At 41.1% G+C, this 23,896-nt stretch overlaps 1 protein-coding gene across 6 annotated transcripts in view; it reads right to left on the bottom strand.

Moving 5' to 3' along the window:
• il1rapl2 (interleukin 1 receptor accessory protein-like 2) overlaps positions 1 to 23,896 on the bottom strand; it is a 491,754-nt gene that overhangs the window by 395,845 nt on the left and 72,013 nt on the right. For all 6 annotated transcript variants that reach the window (XM_030396625.1, XM_030396623.1, XM_030396624.1 and 3 more), the window contains one exon: positions 22,706 to 22,816. In XM_030396625.1, coding sequence (XP_030252485.1) covers positions 22,706 to 22,816 — 111 coding nt within the window. The remainder of the gene's footprint in view (positions 1 to 22,705; positions 22,817 to 23,896) is intronic.

Below are 23,896 nucleotides of genomic sequence, written 5' to 3'. Positions count from 1 at the left end.
TAACAGCAGCGGATCAGCGCGATCTCTCCCTCCGTACAAATGCTCCGTTCTGATCCAGCTCCACTGGACTTTCAAAGTAAAGGTGACGTCAGCTGTAAATGAGTTAAATAGTGACACAGCGGCGCTTTTATAGCCGATTTTATGATTAAACTCTGAACAGAACCTGGTCGGGACCAGGTTATGAGCTAAGTATAAGTTACCATGGTGATCTAGCCGGGTTAAAAGAGAGCCACCTTTGTAATACAGGGAAGCCTGGCTTCTGTCTGTAGGAAGTGTTTTTGTATTTCCAGCCCAGGAACATCTTGTGCGCCGCCGACACTGTTGCTGCTGAGTCTGACTGCCGCCGTACGGTTTGTCGGTTGAGTCGAATGGCACATGACCAGAGAGAGCCAATCACAAGCGTCAGTTTTGGAAGGAGGATGTTGATATGAAAAAAAAAACTAAAAACTAACATGAATCCAGGGGGGCGAAAAACTATTTGATAAATCCGAGCTTTTGTGGCAATTTTTCAAATGTAACTTAAGTTGTAATCATTGAAATTTCCAAAAGCAACTTTAATTTAATTACATATTTTCTCCCAGTAATGTAACGGATTACAATTACATACATTTTGTAATTAAATTACGTAACATCGTTACATGTAATTCGTTACTCCCCAACACTGGGTTCAGGCTCCCAAACTACTTATGTTATTTACATATGTCACCATATATTGCATAAATTGGAAACAAATCACCCGACTCTAGCTCGACCTAACCAACCACCCCAGCCACCCAATTGATTTTGATTTTCTCTCGCTCTTCATACTGCTGCTCAAGAGGGGCACTTCAAGAGGTGATGTCAGAGGGGTACCTACAGCATCAAACTTAGGCATGCTGTCACCTGCCAGGCAGCTGTTGATGCGGTGGGAGTGAGAACGGGCTGCAGAATCATCCTGCTGGCGCTGAGTGTGGACAGTGCGGGACGTGAGACACATGGAACTGCTCATTTGTCGTCCTTTTGTGGGGTCAAGCACACAGACGTCTTTGTTGTTGGCCGTGGTCACTGTTTCGCCACTTAGAACTCCACAGCTGAAGCCGAGGTGGAATGGGAGTGAACGAGAGGCGACGGTTTCGATTCACTTGTGTGCGCATTTCTGACTACAAGCACCACACTGTCAAATATCAAAGAGTAAACTAGTGGAGTCAACTAATATTTTAACAATAACCTAATGAAAGTACGCTTAATATAGTATTAGCAGAACCTAATGACGTGACATCCTCTGACGTGATGTCTTCAGACTTAGGGTTTAGCAATGATGAAATGAATGAATCTACTGCTGAGTTTGTAAAGAAACATAATGAGCACACTTCCCATCATGCATTTTTTTAAGACTCAAATGTCTCCAGAGACCCAAATCTAGTGATAACACACAAAAGGCTGCAAACTGGGCTGAGGTTGAGTCCTGCTGGGAGTAATGTGATGTTCCCTAAATATAAACCTATCAAGAGCGAGAAAATAAAACAAGAGCGAGGGCGATGTCAAGAGAGCACGTTCTGTGCACGCCCGCCGGGTCCTCATCAGACGTCCAATCAGGCAGCATAAATGAGAACACCTGTGTGGGTGGAACCGAGGCGTACAGGTGCTTTGCTGATCGCTCTCTTCCTCTTAAATGACCCGAGCTGGTAATTTCTAAACACCAACGCGACCATAATTGGCAGCCTTGAGACACCCGAAGGTCCGTACAAATTTAGTTTTTTATTAAATTATCTGCCGTTTTGTACTCCTCTCCTCTTTCCCACATGCTCACTCATCTTTCTGCCAGTTTTTCTCTTTTCTTCTCCTGTTTTTCTGCGTCCTCCTCTTGAATTGCCTTCTCCGATACCTTCTCTTAACTTCTCTTCTCTCCTCTCCTCTCCTCTCCTCTCCTCACGTCCTCTTCCTCCTCCTCCTCCCTCTACTGCCCTCCTGTCCCTGCTCTCCCCTCCTCTGATCTGCTCTCCTGGCTCCAGCCCAGTTAAATTACCAGTTCTACAGAGTGATGGTGACAGAGTGCAGAACTTAATTACACACTGGCTGACAGCAAGGACTACGTGTTAGATTCTCTCTTTCTCTCTCTCGTCTTCCTCTCTCTGTTTTATTCTTCCACAGCCCCCACTCCCTCATCTCTGTCTCTCTCTCTTTATGTCCTCAGTTTCCTTTTCATTTCCTGGCTGTTTTTTTTCTCCCCCCCTCCACTTTCTCTTTGTCTCTTTCCTCCTTATTAATGGCTGGTTAAGACACTGTGCTCCATGCTGTTTTCTATGTGCTTATTACTGCTTGGTGGAGTTTTGGGTGGGCTGGATGGCTGCAGTTGGAATTGGTGGGTGGGGGTTTGTCTATGGTAGCTAAGGTTTCGAAAAGAACCATTGGAATCAACTGAAAGCTGCTTTCTCTTGACAGTACTCCTTCAAAGTAACATTTGTCACCATATGGGATAACATAGTTAACACAAGTGTCAAATAAAGCCTAATATTATGAGCCCTGTAGGCAGATATAAACATGGAGTCTGTAGTGTCTAATAATAAGAGGTTGTTGTTTCACGATTGACTATCAAGTTATTTGAATGTCAGAACAATACTATTCAGAATGCTTACTGACAGCAGGTCTTCAATCACAGCCACGAGTTTCCAAAAATATGTCCAAGAAAACTTTTGTCCTCTCAAAAATGTGAAAAACATGCAGCGCTGTAGTCCATCTTTTACAATTCTATGCAGAAAACATGAGACTTCCAATTAAAATCTGACCTCTTTCTTTTCATCGCTCACTATTCGCTTTATATAATAAAATAATTTCCCAGTCTGGGATCATTAAAGTAATTCTATCTATCTATTCACCTTTTATTGGATGAACATCTTTTTAACGGAAGGTCACAAACTCATCTTGTCTTTGATGCACAAATAACATGTTTTGATCTAATATTTTCTGTATCCAGTTCTCTTTTGCTTTAACTGTTATGGAATAATGCAAAAACACATAACAACACAGGTCTATTCATTGGACTTTATAGCATAACTGGTAGATATTTCAGATGCTGTTTTAATTCATGACGTATATGTGTAGGAAAAAAGTTGTTTTCCTTATTGATCAAATCTTCAACACAGAATTCGGAATAATGATCTTATGTCCATCCAGACTGACTCTCAGACTGATCCCTGGTACTTTGGTAAGGCCTTGTTCCATCTCAGCTGTATTTGCTCACTATGATAAAGCTGGGTTTCGTAGCAGATCTGAAAATGATTTGATAGTTTTTTTTGTCAATGGCGATTGTAAACTTTTAACACTACCGTCATGGTTAGGCCATTGTTTTTAATGAACCGAGAGTTTTTGAACCATTACACCGTGCTACTTTGGGGATTGTTACTCGACAGGCTTTAATCACTGAAACGGTTTGAAAGCCCCCTCTCCAGTGTATTTTGATATTTTTATGACATCATATGTTTTTAGGAGTCTTTTCCTGGCAATGTTGATGAGCCGGCCAAATATCTTTCGACAAATAACTTTTTTTTCTGCTCATGGTCACAAAATTGACTCTGTTGCTACTATGGAATAATGATGTATGACTATACACTGAATTCACTGACAAATTAAGCATCAATGATCTGGAAAAATCATTGCTCGGTTGCTGATGTCTCACTAGCTAAATAAGTAGCTAGCTAACGTTACATTGTTACTGATGATTTGTTCATGACAGGCCCACATTTTGACTTATTTCAATACTGAATTCCCACTTTCATGGCACACAATGACCCAAACTGACAGGGTAGGAGCACAGGTTGCTAATCTTAGCCTACCGAACCGTAAATTGCTTCTGATGAGCAGCTGGCACCTTGCATGGCAGCCTCTGCCATCAGTGTATCAATGTGTGTGTAAATGGGTGAATTTGACAAGTGTTGTTAAGTGCTTTGAGCGATCAGTAGACTGGAGAAGGTGGGTGGTGCAATGCTACAGCAGTGTTCTTTTATTTTGATGTCTTAGATTGTGACTTCATTCATAATCATTTTTCTTTATTCCATTTCAGTATTCATCCATGTGTTTATACGACAGTGTTTTTGAATGTATGTGCATTAGTATGCAGCATGTGTGTGTATATGCTGCTCGTTGTTGTTAGGTTTCTATAGGTCAGTGTGTGTTTTCTTTGTATTTTTATTTCATCCGTATTTTTATTTCATCTCGCACTCTGTGAGTGTGTTTGCATTGCAGGGCAGGTGTTCCAGCATTCATTTGTTTTCAGGCCTATTTGTCCACTGCCGATGTAATCTGTTTATTTATTAGTGCCGCCGCCGCGAATGTGCTTATGTTTGTTTGCATTTGTGCTTTCGGTGTGTGCAGCGCTTTATGTCCATACCTATATGGGCGTATGTGATGCGTGTGGGTCCAGCTGGAGGTTGGGTTTTTATAATTCATCACGCTATAATAAATTTATGCTTTTCGCTGTAGAAGAGATTAAGATAAAGACAGCGGGAAGAAAGAGGAACTAAGTGTGTGTGTGTGTGTGTGTGTGTGTGTGTGTGTGTGTGTAGAGAGAGAGAGCCAGACAGAGAGGATTACATTCAACAGCGTCATTTAAAGCCAGAAGAGAAAGTTGTGGAGAAAGAACAAAAACATATTGGACGCAAGTTTTACGACAGGAATTAATTAGCCCATATCCTTGTGTGTGTGTGTGTGTGTGTGTGTGTGTGCGTGTGTCTGCTGGTCTGGCACAAGTGGAGTGTTTTTGCGCATATCTGCATCTTTCTGCACGTTCTGGCCTTTTGCGTGTGTTAAGGGGGTAATTAATCGAGGGCTGCATTTAGTCTCTTTCACCTGGGTTCACTGTCGAAATTCATTACTGTCAAGCGCACACACACACACAGACACACACAAAAGCACACTTCAGCAGACATGCAAGTGGACAAGACTCAAATAGACTTTATTACAGCTTTACAAACTCACAGAGGACAGTGATGTGATGAAGTCAGGCCATGATTTGAACATATAGCACACACACAAGAGCTGAACAAAAACACTGCAGCTTTGCCTCTGACATCATGGAAGTTGCTGTGTGAAGTGTGAACACTACAGCAAGAGTTTTCCACAGCTCAATTTTTGGCACATAATTAAATGTTCAGCAAACTTCTAAAAACTGGGAAATATTAAAGATTTTTACCCTTTTGTTTGGAAAGGTTCCAATTAAATGTTATTTTTGTCTTCCTGCAGCTGCTACTCTACTTTTTGCAGAATTGTTACCTAATATTAAAATGGCTTTCATTTCTTTGCTTCCTAAAAGTTGTGAAAATAAATGAATGTGTATTAGTGAAAGTGTCACACTCTGTGAACATCAAAACTCATCACATCAACAAAACAATCAGCCCTCTCACCAGGGAATGCAAATGACAGATACATCCAAATTTGGGCATATCATAGGCTGAGTGCCATATAATCTACAAAATGTGTAATATCGTGTTCACAGCACATTTACAGTGATGGAGTTCAACTAAGTACATTTACTCAAGTAGTGAACTTAAGTACAATTTGAGGTACTTGTACTCTACTTCAGGATTTAAATCTTCTACTACTTCTACTCAATCGCATTTCTGAGGCAGATTTTGTACTCTTTACTCGCCACATCTATTTGATAGTTTTAGGTAATAGTTACTTTTCACATTGCTGCATCAGAGCCAAATTAGTGCATTTTTAAATTAACGAGTTTTAGATAATCAGAAAAATGCTAACTATCGGATCTGACCACTGGCCTGGCCGACAGTCAGTCAAACCATAATTTATATAGATATAAATACATGTGTAATTCACTTATACTTATACTAGCTGCCAAGCCAGGGGCCACGGTTCAAGTCTGGATTTTGACAAAAGAGAAACAGCCTTTATAAGATTTGTAAGCAGTTTCCAACTGTGATTGTGGCGACTGTGTTTTGTTCCTTACCCTAACCAAATGGGGTTCTGTGCCTAAACCTTACCAGAGCAAAAGCATTGTGAGAGGAGAGGACTAAAAGAGTTGTACCTCGAAAACGTAAAGTTACAACATGAAGGAAAGTTTTGACATATCTGTGTTTCTGCAGGAGAATCCTTAGCCTGCTTTCATTCTGGCGATTGGGTTGGAAAAAAACACCATGTCTGTTTTGCACAACAGTCGTATTGTTATTTTTGTGCATTACAGATGTGTGGACATTTGTGCGTTTGCTTGTGTGTGTGTGTGTGTGTGTGTTTGTGTGTGTGTGTGCGTGCAGTAAGAGTGGAATCTAAGGTGTACAGAGTCAAAGTGGTGTCAGCCTTTATCAATATTTGACAGCAGAACTAGGGAATGGATGAATCTTTAATATGACCTTGGAGAACAACAAAGACGAGGAAACGTTGGGGACAAGAGTGAGAGGAGGAGGAGGAGGAGGAGGGGGTGTGTGACAGAACGGGAGTGAAGGGATAACGTGGAGATGTAGAGAGAAGAAGAAAAGTGGAGGAGCGAGGAGGGCAGAGTGGGATGGCAAAAGATTTTTCAAATCATCTTGGTTCATTCATTTCCAAAGTTTGTTAAGGAATTTGAGGATTGTGAAAGTTGAGGGTTCAACTTCCGGTTCTGATTTTGTCACCTTGACAGAAATAAGTTAATTAGCTCGAAAGGTAAAAGACTAAAAGGCGCCTTTTTTAAACAGTGTGGGAACACCTCCAGTCCATCTTATCTTTATATTTTACTTGCACTTTCCCTTCTCTCAGATACACAGTCACCCTCATTGACATTATTGCTCAGTAGCTACAGACCAAGAACCCCCTCTAAAGCCGATTAGACGGAGAGAGACAGGGAGATAGAAGGACGGAAGAAGGACACTGCAGAAACAAGAGAGACAACGGGATGGAAGCAGAGGAGGGGAGGAAGCTAGAAGGATACAGGAAAAAATGGATGATAAAGTAAAAGTGGTACAAATTTAGTAGCGGAAGTCAATAAGTCAATAAGTCTTTTTTTTTATTGAAGTTTTTGATGAAAGAGTCAAGATGAGCGCATTCAAGGGGTTAAGCTTTTGACCCTTTTTCTGCAGTTTCCTCCTGCAAGCACCAGAATCAAGAGTTAGTACCTTTATACATTGCATTTACATTTCGGTATCAACAAACCCTTGATGAAAACTTGTAAAGAGGGTTAGTTATTTGACTTTTTGGTTAAAGAGATATTCCGGTGTAAATTTAATCCATGGTCTAAATCACTGTGAAACTGTGTTAGACTCCCTCTCGAGAGGGAGGTTAGATGCCCCACACTATGTGCTGAGACCCTATTTGTACTGTTGCTGAAGTTTGGTGCTGTTCTGAGCATTATTTGTGGCTTTTTGGTGGCGGTTTATATTTGGATCCAGTTACTGCAGTGTTGTTGTCGTGCGGTCGTTTCTGAGGTTGATAAAACTCTGTAAATTAGCGGTCTGCCAACTTGATCTCTCGAGAGGGAGTCTAACACAGTTTCACGGTGATTTAGACAATGGATTAAATTTACATCAGAATATCCCTTTAATACTCTTGGTGTTTCTCTTGGAAGAATACTTGACTAAATGTAATGTAAATGTAGCCATATTACTTAGTGCCTTCCACCACCATAGGAAGAAGTGAATGAATGAATGAAATAGTGGCTTTGGACACAGCTCAGGAATTTAACATACATGAATAAGACAGGTATCAGTCTTCTTATCTAACGCTCAACAATAAATAAATACATTTATTTCCCAACATTGGTCATTTTAGAGCCTCACCACCAAACACTGTAGATATATTACGTCCAATAATTTATGAATCAATGATTACTGTTGCACCAAGCTGGAAATTGGAGAAACATACCATCAGTTTTAGTGAGGGGCTCACATCAGTCTGAACCATCCTAATTCTCTTGCCATAAGACAGACAGGACGATCTGCTATACACAAAGCTAGAGGGAGTTAGCCTTGCTTAGCTCGGTCTTACTCGGTCTGAAATTACACAAAATATAAACCAGCTCTTTTAAACCATGTTAACCAACACAGTATATATTGTTTCCGTAATTCTTACATTTACAGAGATATGAAAATGACAGTTGGTTGTTTAATGGGGAGTTATTAGCTATAGGAGTGTTGGCCAGGCACAGTGACTTCCTGAAAAAAATCACTCCTCCCCCATTTACTGTATAATTACCTAAAGCCATTTTAGAATCAGAATCAGAATCAGCTTTGTTGGCCAAGTATGTGAACACATACAAGGAGTTTGACTCTTCCCTCACAATGTACATAGACGTAGACATAAACACAAACATAAACATAACATAACAAACATTCAAATAGAAAGTACAAGGACATCAAAGAACTGTAGGTAAAATAATGTTATAAAAATGAATAAGTAAATAACCCTAACTCAAAGCTCTAAAACATTTTCTATATACATAAAAGAACCATTGCTCTCAAATATTGTTCACAAATGTGTCTAAATCTGTGTTAGTGAGCACTTCTCCTTTACCGAGATAATCCATTCCACCTCACAGGTGTGACATATCAAGATGCAGTTTAGACGGCATGATTTTTGCACAGGTGTGCCTTAGGCTGGCAATAATAAAAGGCCACTCTGAAATGTGCAGTTTTGCTTTACTGGGGGGGTCTGGGGGGGTCAGAAAACCAGTCAGTATCTGGTGTGACCACCATTTGCCACACATCTCCTTCACATAGTGTTGATCAGGTTGTTGATTGTGGCCTGTGGAATTTTGGTCCACTCCTCTTCAATGGCTGTCCGAAGTTTTTGGATATTGGCAGGAACTGGAACACGCTGTGGTATACATGCCGCATCAAGAGCATCCCAAACATGCTCAATGGATGACATGTCTGGTGAGTATGCTGGCCATGCAAGAACTGGGATGTTTTCAGCTTCCTGGAATTCCGTACAGATCCTTGCAACATGGGGCCATGCATTATCGCCTGCCCATACCATAACCCTACCGCCACCATGGGTCACTCGATCCACAACGCTGACATCAGCAAACCACTCACCCACACAACAGCGCACACGCTGTCTGCCATCTGCCCTGAACAGTGATTACCGGGATTCATCCATGAAGAGAACACCACTCACAACGTCTCAGACGCCATCGAATGTGAGCATTTGCCCACTCAAGTCAGTTACAAAGATGAACTGCAGTCATGTCGAGACCCCAATGAGGACGACGAGCATGCAGATGAGCTTCCCTGAGACAGTTTCTGACAGTTTGTGCATAAATTCTTTGGTTATGCAGCAGACTGTTGCAGCAGCTGTCCGGGGGGCTGGTCTCAGACAATCTTGGAGGTGAACATGCTGGATGTGGAGGTCCTGGTGTGGTTACACGTGATCTGCGGTTGTAAGGCCGGTTGGATGTACTGCCAAATTGTCTGAAACACCTTTGGAGACGGGTTATGGTAGAGAAATTAATTTTAGAGTGGCCTTTTATTGTGGCCAGCCTAAGGCACACCTGTGCAATAAGGGTTAGCTCATGAAAAATGGGAGCAAAAACAAGTGTTGCGTTTATATTTTTTTTCAGTGTATATATTTAAGTATATATATATAACATTATTTACAGTGTGGATTTTTTACAGTGTGGATTTATGTTGTTCAATTGAGACATGTAAGGGGCAATTTATTCTGTAAATATAAAGTCTGTTATTGGATGATTATGGAATCAGGGGGTTACTGACACTGGGTGACTGATCAAGTGTTAATCAGTGTGCAGGCCCGGGGGAAGAAACTCTTCTTGTGTCTGGTTGTTTTGGCGTACAGTGTTCTGTCGCGCCTGCCGGAGGGGAGAAGTTCAAACTGATTGTGTCCAGGGTGTGATGGGTCTGCAGAGTTGTTTCCTACCCATTTCCTGACTCTTTTATTTAAGGGTGCAAGTGTGTCCGCTATGTTGTTCCCTCAAAAATTCTCCACAATGGAACAAAAACAGTCGTAACAATGCAATACACCTAAGTTATAGATGTTCAGAGATCTCTGTAGAGATGATGGCTCAATAAACTTGCATCTTCTGAAATAAATACCTTTCAGAAAGCTCTAATGGAGCTCCAAATTTATCAGGGGGATGACTAATTTATGAACCTGGACTGCGTGTGTGTGATTTTCTTTTTTTTTTTTTTTTTTTTTTATGTGTAAAAGAACATTCATTAACATTAGATCCTGACTGATTCAATAAGCAATGAAGTTAAGCTGATGGGCCTCATGCATAAATGTGCACACACACTTATCATTTCTGCTGCCCGGGGACCGCTGCAGGTGAAGTCATTAATATTTTCCTCATTAAAGATGGATTATTTCACTCACTTGCACACCATCCACTTTTAATCAGATTCTTAATTCTTGCAACCGGGCCACCTGATCTGCGGAATGTACTGCGGATATAACTGCAATCCGCACACTGCTACGGAAGAATACTTGACTAAATGTAATGTAAATGTAGCCATATTACTTAGTGCCTTCCACCACCATAGGAAGAAGTGAATGAATGAATGAGATAGTGGCTTTGGACACAGCTCAGGAATTTAACATACATGAATAAGACAGGTATCAGTCTTCTTATCTAACGCTCAACAATAAATAAATACATTTATTTCCCAACATTGGTCATTTTAGAGCCTCACCACCAAACACTGTAGATATAATACGTCCAATAATTTATGAATCAATGATTACTGTTGCACCAAACTGGAAATTGGAGAAACATACCATCAGTTTTAGTGGGGGGTTCACATCAGTCTGAACCATCCTAATCTGCTCACCTCCCTTCAGCGTTTGCATAGCACCATGCCTCAGGGCACACAGACAGACAGACAGACAGACAGACAAAAGAGTCTGGAGAGGCTCTGCTACAAAAGCTCCTCCTGTGAGAAAACTGATGTCCTTGTCTGGGAGGAGCAGAAACATGATGAGGGAAAAACAGCATCTTCAGGTCTGTTAGCTCGGGAGCATTACACGTTTGGTTATCGTGTTGTATTGGTCTCAGAAGAGCCAGTGGTCGGTGTAGAGGATGGTACAGTGATTTTGGAAGTATTAGTGAAGAGTCATGAAAAGCACCATCATTGCAAAAAACAGCTCTGACTTTTGCTTAAAGGTGCTATTTGTAAGAAAAGCTGATTTTTGGGTCTCTTTCAGTCAAATAACCAATGACGCCTTGGGCTTGTACGATGGGTCGGCCGCCATCCCAGAGCATCCGTTTTTGATGAGCTGGGAAAGATGACTCACACATCAATTTTTCTTCCAAACAGCACCTTTTAAATGATGTGATTTCAATTCAACAGTGTTCAGGCTACTCAGAGCAGCAACTATCTATGGTGGTTAGCCAGCTGGTCTTTGCTAATGTTGCTATAATCAAAGCGTCATGTAGTTCAATTAGAGAACACTGAAGCACACACACACACACACAAACGCACTCAGCCAACTCGCAAACAACCTGTTATGTTTAGTTTAAGAGAGGCAATAAAAGGGCAACGGCGAGTGAGAGAAGGAGGTAGACAGAGCAAGAGCGACAGTGCATTTTAATTGGTGTGCGCAGAAAAACTCAAACACACGCGCACACAAAAGCACACACATACACATACACACACGCACAGCTAATGTAGAGAGGAGAAAAGTCAAGTCGATGTCTTTATATGACAAAGCCACTTGTGCTAATTAGTCACGCTGTCATTAGCTAGGAGTGTCATAAACACGGAAAATATTTTCACGCTAAATGTCATGATGGGCACACATGCCTGCACACACACACACACACACACACACATTTGCACATAGTGCAATTATGTCATTTGACATCTGTCTTATGTCACATGTGCTTGCTAAATGTTTCCAATTTAGTCCTTTTAAAACATGATGTCATCATTAACTGTGATAAACATCAGTACTGAGATTATCCATGTGCGCCATGTTACAATACCAAACTCAGTTATGACTAAGGCTCCATTTGTAGTTGTCTTTCAGTGTCTCAGGTTAGATGGAATACATTTTCATAACATCTTAAATCAGGCTGAATCCCACTTGGTTTACTTGGGCAACACGTATGGAGGAGGTGGCGCCGAATAACCTTTGTGCTTTAGCAATAGTTACAATAACAGCATACCTAGCAAGATAGCTAACACCTTCCTCTAAACTGACTAAGACACATATCTCACATGAATGGACTACAAGTGGGAGACGAGTGCTGCTCGCCCTCGTGGCATCTCACTGACTTTGTTCCCTCTCCAGACCAGATCACTCAACATTTCCACTGGCCAAGGATCAGATAAACACTTCAGCTCCATGTTCCAACTTCTGAATATCTTCAGTTGTTTGCTGGAGCCTTGTTAGAAAGAAAATGGCTGAAATCACTTTCATTTGAGTGGAACTTTCGACTGTCATTATCACAAGGGACAGACCAGGCAGAGGCCATCCAAATACCTCTTCCTGTTACATAGTGGAAGGCTGGAGTAAAGATTGTGTATTACTTTTTAAACATCTGGGTTGAGTGAGTCTGAAACTATGGGTGATTTCAATCTGCATTTTGGATGTTTTTACACTTTTTTGATATCTGATAGTTAACCAATTCCCTCAAGAAGCACAAAGTCTGGGAGACATCCAAGGAAAACTGGCAAACCAGGTACATGCCGGACCGATCATCAAATATGTGTACTGTTGATGATTCAACCTGTCACTGATGTGGCAAGATGCCTGGCCGTCTTCGCCAGATCATAGTGAAAATTAATGGCTACCATCCATTTGTGTTGCTCATCAGTCTTTTGGAGTGAGCAGGCTGATGATATGATTCATTTTCATTTAATTTAATTTAAGTTAACTAAACCTTTATCTAAGTGGAATATTTCCACTGGGATTTCAAATTCTCTTTGAGGGGAGTCCTGCTGCCAAGACAGTAGCATAAAGAAACGTTTCACATAAAGGAACAAACATCAACTTAAAAAAAATTATAAACTTCTTCACATGAAAGAAACAAGCAAAAGGATTAAAGGTTTGATTTGTAGTATACGGACAGAATTTGAGGGCAGTATCACAAACCCAGAGGACAGCATATCACCAGATTAACCGACAACTGCTGCTCTTTGCTAGCAATACTTGACTGTGACTTGCTCCCGTTAGCACATTTCCTAATGGCTTGTTTTGCCGTTGAGCCAGCTAAGGCTTGAATTGCATGGACTGAGACCTCTATCAGACTGTCACCTCTTGCAGTACAAGTTGTATTTGGAGACAGGATGGGCAGGGGCTAGCTGGTTAGCATGCTAACTTTAGCAATGTTGATTATTTTAGCTCTTTTTCTGAATGTTTTGAACAAAAATTCTGGCCATTTCTTACAAATTGCTCATTTAAAAAAAATTTAAAAACAGCACCTTACACCAAGAACAGGATGTGTGCATTCACTGGTCAAATACTCCTTAATGCTAGTTTTACAATCTTCTATACTTCAATCAAATAATCCAGTTCAAAGTATCTCTATAGCTCACAACAAGATGAAGATGCAAAAAATTAGGTTGCAGTAGATAGTTAGTTTGTAAGTCGAGAACACAAATAAGGAGGCAGTTCATGCAGTATGGCCTTGTAAAGAAAAATGTACCGATGTACTCACCAGCCTTCTCATACAGGGTGTGAAAAACGAAAGCGCAATGAATCATGATACACTGAAACTATTATTTTCAAAGAGGACGAGGACGTATGCATGCATATATAAACTATCACTATAATCAATTACTGGTAAAAGAAAAAATAATGTGGCTTGAATTATGTTTTTCCCTGCACTAAAAAGAAAGCAGCATTCGTTTCTATGACAGAAACTTGAGCTTTTTTGTAAGACACTCTCTGGTATTTGTAAGTTAAGACTTGTTCAATCACCTCATCATTCAAAGTAACAATCTGATCTGAGGATCATCACCTTGAGAAGCACATAATCACTCTTAAATGTCTAAAGCTGTGGAGTGGTCTGCAAACACACTCAAATCTAGACTTTATACCTTTAATCTACTGGTCTCACTGCAAAAAAAACAGAAAAGTCACTGACACTGTCAGTACTTTGGCTTATTGAAAAAACTGACATGATAAGATCACTCCCATATAGTAAAATTGTTGTGGCCCACACCACATATGTTCATCCAGCCCACAGATCATGTGGAATGAGGTGGGTGGTCTGCTCCTATCTGCCAGATCTGAGCCAGAAGCAGGCCACCAGAATAGAAATGTGGTCCACACTTGGGTCAGTTCTGGTTCAGTCGGCTGACATGAAGCCATGCAGTGGCCAGATCTCAGACCTGGCAAACAGTAGTGGTATGTGGGCCTGATGAACTGTGTCTGGTACAATTGTTGCCAGCTGGGTTGGACACACCAAACTGAAACTGTTGCAAATGAAACAGAAAAATACATCACAGTTGAACTTATTTTCTGCAACTCTGCCACGCATTTACATCACTTACCTGCACCATTCAGCAACAAAACGGTCTCTCTCCAGCTGCTGTACTACAACAGGAGCTTATAAATGTTGAATATTTCTCATCTGCTGCTCTACTTCTCCTGTTCTCTGTCACTGTCTGCATTCTCCACAATGGTGAATAAGTAATTTGCCTTTTTGCCCTCAGCACTTAGAGCAACACCAAGGAGTAATGGCAAAGAAATTCACATCCTTAAGCAACCACTCGAGTTGTTCAGGGTCTCCATTGTAGAATACTAATTTGTAGTATTTTATCCTATATACTTTTAGATCATAAATTAATTTTGGATTGATATTAATGTGCATTTTTCAAACAAAGCCATTTTTATGAGAAGTCACTGCTTTACAGGGGCCGACGTCCACGTGCATCGCGCAGCAAAGTCGATCACACTCAAGCGTAAAAAAACAAGTGTGTCGACATTTTGCCGTGGAAAATGTGGTCACACGGAGAACAGAAGTGTAAAAATCTGCTCATCTTAAGATGCTTTCTTAATGCAAAATTCGATGTAGTGTTCAGTAAGAGAGAGAGACTGTGTGTGTGTGTGTGTGTGTGTGTGTGATTGCACGTTTTTTTTAAATGTAAAAACTTCGTGTGTGTGTGTGTGTGTGTCTCAAAGCTAGTCAGCACACACACACAGTTTTTATATTTTAAAAACCGTGCAATGCAAATATGTCTCACTGCACACTGAAGCATGAGACACATGCGCACGCACACACACACACACACACACACACACAGGGAGACACACACTCTGTTATCTCCGCTCTGCATGCTTGGAGTTCATTTGCGATTGGATCAAACCGAGATCTAATCACTCTTTGATCTCAGGTTTTAGCTACGTCAGAGAAACACGCACGCAGAGATGCTCGCATTCACACGCATGAACACAAGGGCGTCCGCTGGCACTCCATCACCCTGACACACTCACACACGGCGGACCATCTGCATCAGCAATTCATGTGGAGCTTCTTTAAAAGACTCTTTAAGTGAAGCACGTGCAACAGAAATCGGGGGAATTGAAGGAAAAAGCAGTACAAGGGTGTAGCAAAAAGGATAAGAAACATAATAATACAATAAATCCAGAAAATGTTTGGGGGGGAAAAAGATACCACAGAACACAGTGTTGTTATGCATTTTGGCATCAGCTTTCTTCATGTAATTCCTCCTGAGTTTCTCTTTGCATTCATTAAAATGTTGAAATCTTATCACTAAAAGCCAAGGAAGACAATATTGTACGTCAGACAAACAGATGACCATCCTCTCGCTGATTTGTTTGTCTCACCCTCCCTCTCTTGCCGGATCAGTCCAGCGGGGATCTAGATAAGAGTCTGCCTTATCTCTCTGCTCGCCATCTCTGCTAATCTATTGGTTCTGTCTGGTTCGCTGAAGCTGTTAAGATCTGGCCTTGACTGAGGCGACCAGGAGAAAAGGGAAGGAGGGAAGGGATGCGTGGAGGGAGACGATGAAGCAAGGGGGATGTATCAACTGAGTTTGAGTTAATTGAGTTGTGGATGTGTATAATGTGTGTCTGTGTACATGAATGTGTCAGTGTGGTGTTGTGCTGTGGGAGAAACTGTAGCCATGTGTGGCTGCCTGAGTGTTCACGTGTAGGATTCTACATGCAGGATGTGTCCAGTGTGTGTGTTTGTGTGTGTGTGTGTGTGTGTGTTCACAAATGCACTTGTATGACTTCCAGGCATTATTTTCAGCATTGTCATGCTGGCGTAGCAACTGTCAAGCTCATTAGCACTTTCAGTGAAATGGACTAATCGGAGGAACAGTTCTTTCTTTGTGTAAATGTACTTACTTCAACACCATTAGCTTCAGTGTAATTTCTGCAAGACAATACCTTGTCTCTGCAGAAAACAATACCTCATGTAAATAGAGTGTTAATAGGTTTTGGAATTGGTAGAAATTCACATTTTTGTTACAGACCACTTAAATAAAGTCAAGTAAAGGCTTGAATGAATAAACAAGGGTATGTGGTGAATACAAAACGCTTCCTTTCAGGGCGCAGTCACCAAAGCTCCAACCGTTTTTTGAACACCAATGACAGCTTTTGGAGCATCATCAAAACACCAAATGAAAAAGAAGAAGGCTGTTTCTTCCGCTTAGGAGAGTTGACAGACTCGGAGAAAATACAAGGAGCACTGTGGCTGTTCTGTAGACTTTCCATACATATGTACGTATAAATAAACTACACCACTGACCTTGTTCTAGTTCCACAAACTAGTCCTGGATATAAAATAGTTATGAGTTCCTCATAAGTTTAACCCTGAACATAGTACACTGACCTTGTTGCAATGTTGCAACATTATTAAGTATTAGATTGATTCAAGACTCAAGAGGCTTATGTAAAGTGAAAAGCATTAAGGATTCATAGAATAAGAGCAAATGTGAGGCTTCAAAAAATAATCACGAAAGATAATTCAAAGGTGAAAACATTGTATGCAAAAGCTTAAGTGTTAAAAATGCTGAAATAAAAATGGGTCATTTAGAGAGGAAACAGCACAGTCCTTAAGAATTTTAGACCTTCACCACCCCTGTTTATACTCAGTTTTATGATCACACGCAATTGGTCACACCTAATACACATCAACACAGGTCAGTATGTGGAGTGTGATCGGTCGCTGTGTGGAAAAGTAAAATGTGGAGCTGAGAGGAAGTGTATTAAAAGGAGAAAAGTGACTCTAAATGCTTTAAAATGACAGATACCTTCAAGAACAGGGGACGTGGTTGGTTTTGGAAGAATTTGAAGAATAAAAACAGTATGTCATATTACAAACGCCGACACAGACGCGCGTCATAGCTGTAAAGCAAATCAAACAATGAAGACTATTGATTCATTGTAAATAAATTGAGATTAAATAGTCTTGGACAGATGTAATAGTGCTTGACATGACCCAAAAGTCCTCTAGCCAGTAGATTTTAATCAGGTTTGATGCAGAATAAAGTCCAAAAAAAACAACACTGCATCTCAAAGAGCCCTCACTCCACAACAGTCCTGTATAGTTATAATTGGGTCATGGATCAACATAAAACTGATCTTTATAAGGAGTAGTAATCTTAATAATGTATATATTCTATGTAAATTAGATATTATTAACGTATACACACAATAATTCTTTGTTTGGTATGACTGCAAGATAAATGCATAGCTGTAAGTATCTGTTATCAGAGGCAATATGCACTCTCATCCTTGTTTATCCTCCAACAAAACTATGTGCAACTTTTCAAATCGAACACAACTGGAAATGTAACTTCTGCCACGAGATCGATGGATTTTCACACAGACATTGTTCTGATATATAAGAATGGATTGAGCTGTGAGATCAGATGGTGACATGATTGAGGAGCTGGAACCATAATGCTGAAATATTTCAACCGAGTGATGTATTGACTATACAATGCAGCAGGAATGAGACTCCCCGCAATGAAATCAACACACAGAAAGAAGAAGAAGAAAAAAATACACACACACACACACACACACACACACATATATCTATATATCTATCCATCTATATAGATAGATAGATAGATAGATGTACTTATATATATATATATATATATATATATATATATATATATATATATATATATAACTGACTGCAGTTACTCTGCTCTCCAACTGCAGAACATTACCGGCAGTTACTATTGCATTGCTTTCCCATAGATTGCATCTTTCAAGTGCTTCATGCTGTAGCTTGTAGTATGCATTCTCCGTGATCAGCCTCCATCTGGAGCCGAGATGGACGGTTGTCAGCATGTCTGCACACTCCTCGCTGACAAAAAGATGTTCATCAAACTGTCATGTGCTTTCCCCTTAAAGGATAAGCTCACCCAAAAATGAAAATGTAGTTGCAACCTGCTCACCCCCCACGCTGATGCAAAGTAAGGTGACGTTTCGAAAGCTCACGTCATTTCTGAAGCTTCACAGGCAAAACACTGTTGCAGCGTTGTCCCACACAACTGAAGTAGATGGGGACATAGAGAAAAGTCGGGAAAAACCATTGGATTTAAGTTTATTGACAACAACCTTTCGGTACTTAGACTTTCATCACATTATTTACAGAAACATAAAATTGGTCCATACAGCTCATCTGGCGTAAAAAAAAAACTCTCCTGAAAGTCATGTGATCCTGAATTGATTTGAAAATATATTATTAACACCCTATTTAAAGCCAAAATCTTCACCGTGACTGTTAAACTAAAAGCGTTAGCATGTAGTGGGTCAAGCACGCGTAGGTATAACCATTCATTGATGGTATGAATGAAAAAAAGTTTATATCCCTTTGGGGGACTTGGGGCTTCCAAAGACTAAAGACTAAATACACCAGACGAACTGTATGGAGCTATTTTCTGTAGCTTCATTAGTCCCCATCTACTACAGTTGTTAGTTTCTGAAGTCTCATCATGCCACCGGATTATTAAACGCCGCCTGTTTTTCAACTGGCATGGAGGTGAGGATATAGGGACAGATTTAACATTTTTGGGTGAACTTGTCCTTTAACTGTGAAAGGAACCCTGTTGTCTGTAAACATCCACTCTGCTGAAGCGTCCTTGAGGAAGGCACTGAACCCAACCAGCTTCAGGGTCGATGATAGCTGACACCGAAGCCTTCTTTTTTGTATTATTCATGTGTTGATCTGTGTAAAAGTCGCTTTAAGGTGTCTCCTAACCTACCGCCACCTCTCTCTCTGTCGTGTCCCATCACAATTTGTCCCCTTTTTTGCTGCAGAGGACACTGAATCAAAGCACAGCAGGGGAGGCCGACGATCGGAAATGGTAGTTTCTATCCATATGGTGTCCAGTTAGACACACACAAGCAGCGAGGGAGAGAAAAGATCTAACAGCCTATCTTTGGCCGACTGTAGCGGTCGCCCACATAAATGTCCGCTTGGCTCTGCTCTGATCACATAATTGCTCTGTGTACACCCCCCCCCCCGAATACTGAAGCACACTCGGGGAGTTGACACACAAACACACACACGTACAAGCTTAAAACCTGGATATATACAGCGCCCACACGCTCAGTGTCTGTTCAATATGGCATGGAGCAGCCCGTTCGCACATGCAGGTATGCCCGCCAACGTGCGCGCACACTGGTACGGCGAATACCAAACAAAAACTCCCACCAGCTCACCCACACAGTCAGCACGGTGAGAGTGTGAGAGAGACACAGACATGGAGGGAGAAGAAGGTGAGAAAATAGAGAGTCAGATTTGGGACTGAGCGAATAGTGCAGTGAAACCAGCCCTCCATGCTGTAGGTTTAATACAAAAAAAAACCCATTAAATAACAAATTCAACAAAATATTGTTATTTTTAATCATTTGTCCAGTTGTCTGAATGAGTCACTTCTCTATTTCGTATCATAGCCTGGACGTTTTGCCAGCTAATATGTCTGAGGGAGGATTTTATGTGGGTGTCGGGATGGCCTGGAAGACATTTTGGTGAGTATCTGCTTAACTGTTCACATCCATAAATCTGTGGCTGCTGCAGGGCTGTTGTTCTGTAGATGGCTAGGACCTTTGACCACCTTTAAGAGGATGTCAAATGGGCACAGAATTTCCTTATAAGCTCTTATTTGTGTATCACATGTCTTACTACTGGCAGGAAATTACATCTATAAATTCATAAATGGGCCCTGGTATGATCATTTTGCAGTTTTATATCTTCTGTGGAAATGTGCTATTAGCTTTTGTGCCAAGAATTAGATGAGAAGACTGACTAATACTCATGTCTGAACAGTAAAAATGTAGAACATAAAAAACCAGATTGGCTATCATCTGATGACAGTAAAGCTTGTGGGGTTTCAATGCTTCCATTGTAGTAAGCAGGTGTCTGCTAGTGGATACTCAGGAAAAGAGTTTGTCTTCCCTGCACTAGTCACTGTCACGGTCATATTAGCAACGTGAGCGGTGACAATGGAGTTGGAGTTAAGAGACGACTAATCCATCACATGGATGCAGATACATTTAAAGGGTTCAGCCTGCAAACAGAAGGTGGGCAGCATACCACTACATAAACTGCTGAATGCTGCTATCTGTAGCTGCTGTTAGCTAGTTAGCTCTGCATCTAGTCATCTGGAATGGGAGCTCAGAGTGCAAAGCCTGGGCTAGCTGGTTAGCTTACTTCAATTTTTAAAATGTATTGATGAATTTCATTCATTTCTAAATGTTCTCAACCAAACTCTTACATAACGCAGCTTTAGCAAATAAAAAGGTCAATCATCGTCAGTTGATAGCCAGCTGGTTTCAAGATTGTACCTCAGCCAGTGCATTCACTTTATTTTGCTGTGTGACGGACTGTAAACCTGCACACAACCAAAGCCTGCTCAAAACAAGAATGCTTCAGATACCAAGATCGTATCCCTTGCCCTCAGATTCTACATTCAAATCCAAATTTCTGGCTTTAGAGACTAATATGTAGATGAGACAGCAGCTAGCTGGCTTAGCTTGGCACACAGTTCTGAAATGAGGAAGCACCTAGCCTGGTTCTGTCCAAAGGCCATGTAATCTGCCTCCCAGCACTTCTGCAGCTCACTATTTAACAAGTTGCACGCTTGACTAATTCTTGCCTAGGAGTGGAAACTTCCTGTAGACTCCACTTGTTGCTCATGAACTCCAGGCTATGAGAACAGAGGCAGGCTAATTGTTTCTTCCGTTTCCAACAGTTGTGCAAAGCTAAGCTTACCAGCTGCTGGCTGTAGATTCATTTAGGCCATAAAGACTTAAGGGTGAAATTAATTCTCTCATCTAGCTCTTCCCAAAAGAAATGAGTATATCTTTAGGGGCTGAACACTCAGAATCTCAGGACTGTGTGGGTGTTGTTTGACCAGATATGATTGACAGAGGCCAATAACCTCACAACTCCCATCAGTTTCTGATTGAAATGTTCTAACTGGTGCGCTAAAGTATGCAACATCACCTATTTCCATCTGATTACGGCCCACCTCAAATCAGTGAGAGGAGCACAGAGAAAAAACAGAAATAATCGAAATTGTTCTCATAAGTGCTAACACTGAATCCATCACTCATAGTAAGACGCCGAAGCTCAACCGCTGCTTTGCATTTTAGCCCAAAGCTCAACAGGAACTTATTTTCCAGAGTCTCGGTGAGAATCTGTAATGTAATTCTAAGATGCTGTGTTTGTAATTACAGAGAATCTCTAAAGGATTGTTATGGCTGCCCTCAAATTCCCCAAATTAAAGTGCCAGGACCTACACTGGCCCTTACAAGCAAGCAAAATTGTGAGACAGGATTACATTACGGGGGAATCAATTCTAACTAGATTGTTATAATTTAATGGCCGGAGTTTGCTAAAAAGTCGTTAGGTAATTTTCTGGGGTTTTATCACTTTCAGGACTTGGCAGGGGTGCATGACAATAACATTACACATGCTGCTGGTAATACATAAATGATTACAGAACCACTGCCTGACACTGCATATCAAATGTTGTGTGTATCATGAAGGACACTATTTAAACACAATAGGCAGCTTGAAAAACAAGGCACTAATGTGTCCATTTGTAAACAAAGCTAAGCGGTGCACTAAACTCACTTTACAATGTCATACAAAGCATTATTGAGGCCGCGTGCCAAATATCGATGGTCCGATCAAACCCTTTCTCGTCAGGCTGATCAGTGAGACACAACAAATCAATCACGAATAAAAGACAATCAGCACATCTGTCATCCGTTGGCCACTGATACACAAATGAGCAGAGCCGCAGCAACAATGACAGCAGCAACAGTCAGATGGGCTGATCATTACACAGCCTCAGCAGGAGAGAGCAAGTGGAGAGAAGAAAGAAAGGCAGCTATCTGAGCTCCCAGATAGAGTTTGGAGAGAGGTGTTATAAAGGGGTGCCAGAGGTGGTGATTGTGAAAAAAAGAAATGGCTGGAGCAAAGTATGAAGTGTGTAAACATATCCATAGCACCAAGTTAAGAGATATCAATGCATCAGAAAGGATAAGAGGGGAGAGAATTGTTGAGAAAGAAGAGAGGGGGCATGTATTTGACAGGAGAATAAGAGCGAGGGGGAGTAGATGAGAAAAGACAAGAGGTAGCATTATCTTTCCATTTGAGAGAAGACTGAACAGTGTTTGCAGTGAATAGGGTGACAGTGAAACAAAAACCAAGGGAATATCAGTGAGAGACAGAAAGCTCAGTAACTACAAAGCCCTTGGAGCCTTCGTTTTTTAGCAAAATCAGCTGGCTTGAAGTGCGACTGTAGACAACAAACACCACGACCTTTCACCCTACCTGAGTTCCTCTTGGAGATGTACTTGACATCGTCGCAGGCTCCTGAGGCGAGGAGGAGGAGGAGGAGGAAGAGGAGGGATAAAGTCTTCATCTTCTTTTCTCCACTGGCACCTTCAGACAACAGGACACAGTGGGGACCAAGAGTTAGGGATAACATAGCATGTAACATTATCATCTCTAAAACCTTTCAGTAACAAGGAAACAGTATCCAGAATCTGAACACAATTACACCAACAACATTGAAGCGTGTTGTAATCATAATTCTGATAGTTGACCTTTTTGAGAGGCTCCATTTCCGCCTAATTGGAGCGTGCAATCTGTGCAAACAGATGTCTGGCACTTTGTACCATAGGTGCCAGGTCTCGAGCTCCTGGGCACCCATTGTAAACTATGATCAACCATGGGAGGATCATACAGTGAGGTATCCATGTAAGGCACTTCAGACTAAGCACAGTGTTAAGTGTGAGCAAAACTTTCTTGTCCAGACAGTCCACTTTAGGTTTTAATCTCCATAAACACAAATCTGCATACGAAGGCAGAATCTGTCAGTGAGGGACAAGATTTTGGTATCTGACGTGTTCTGGTTTCCATTTGTCGTCCAAGTAGTATTGACCTTTTCAGTTTCAGCAGACTTTGGATGCAACAGTTCATGTGTATAGGAAAGGAGGTGGCATGTATTGGCAGAAATGCAATCTCGGTATCGATCAGCTATTGTTTGATGACAGTTAAGCTTTTCAAGTTAAGAGTTGGCTCTCAACTCAACTCCATCCTCACATCTCAAGTTTCTAATTCGACTGTGTAAGTGTGATGCCGTAGGTAACCCTCTAGCGTCACTTCTGACATGTCCTTCTTAAAAAGTAGCATAAAGAGTCCATGGGTCGGTTGGATGGGTCATTCAAAGGACTTTCCCTCTGGGTACTACGGTTCATATCCCATTTGAGTCAACAGAGCTTTGTTTATATTTTATGTAAGTTGAATCTGAAATGAGGTCATTGACATTACTTGAGTGATGTTATGTCCGGTACATTATGAAACATGACTTGTGCCATGTAAGTAGCTAAAGTAATGTGACTTAATCCATGGAACCTTTATTTGGAAAATCAGAAAATCATCAAAACAGGATGATGCATATTACGTGTTATTGCTAATTATTGCGAATTATACCACAGAGCCCCTCACATGCTAAACTGA

The sequence above is a fragment of the Sparus aurata genome, chromosome 18, assembly GCF_900880675.1.
Source record: "Sparus aurata chromosome 18, fSpaAur1.1, whole genome shotgun sequence".
NCBI lineage: Eukaryota > Metazoa > Chordata > Actinopteri > Spariformes > Sparidae > Sparus > Sparus aurata.
Note: the sequence above shows the minus strand (reverse complement) of the source record. Positions and strands in the feature narration are given on the sequence as shown.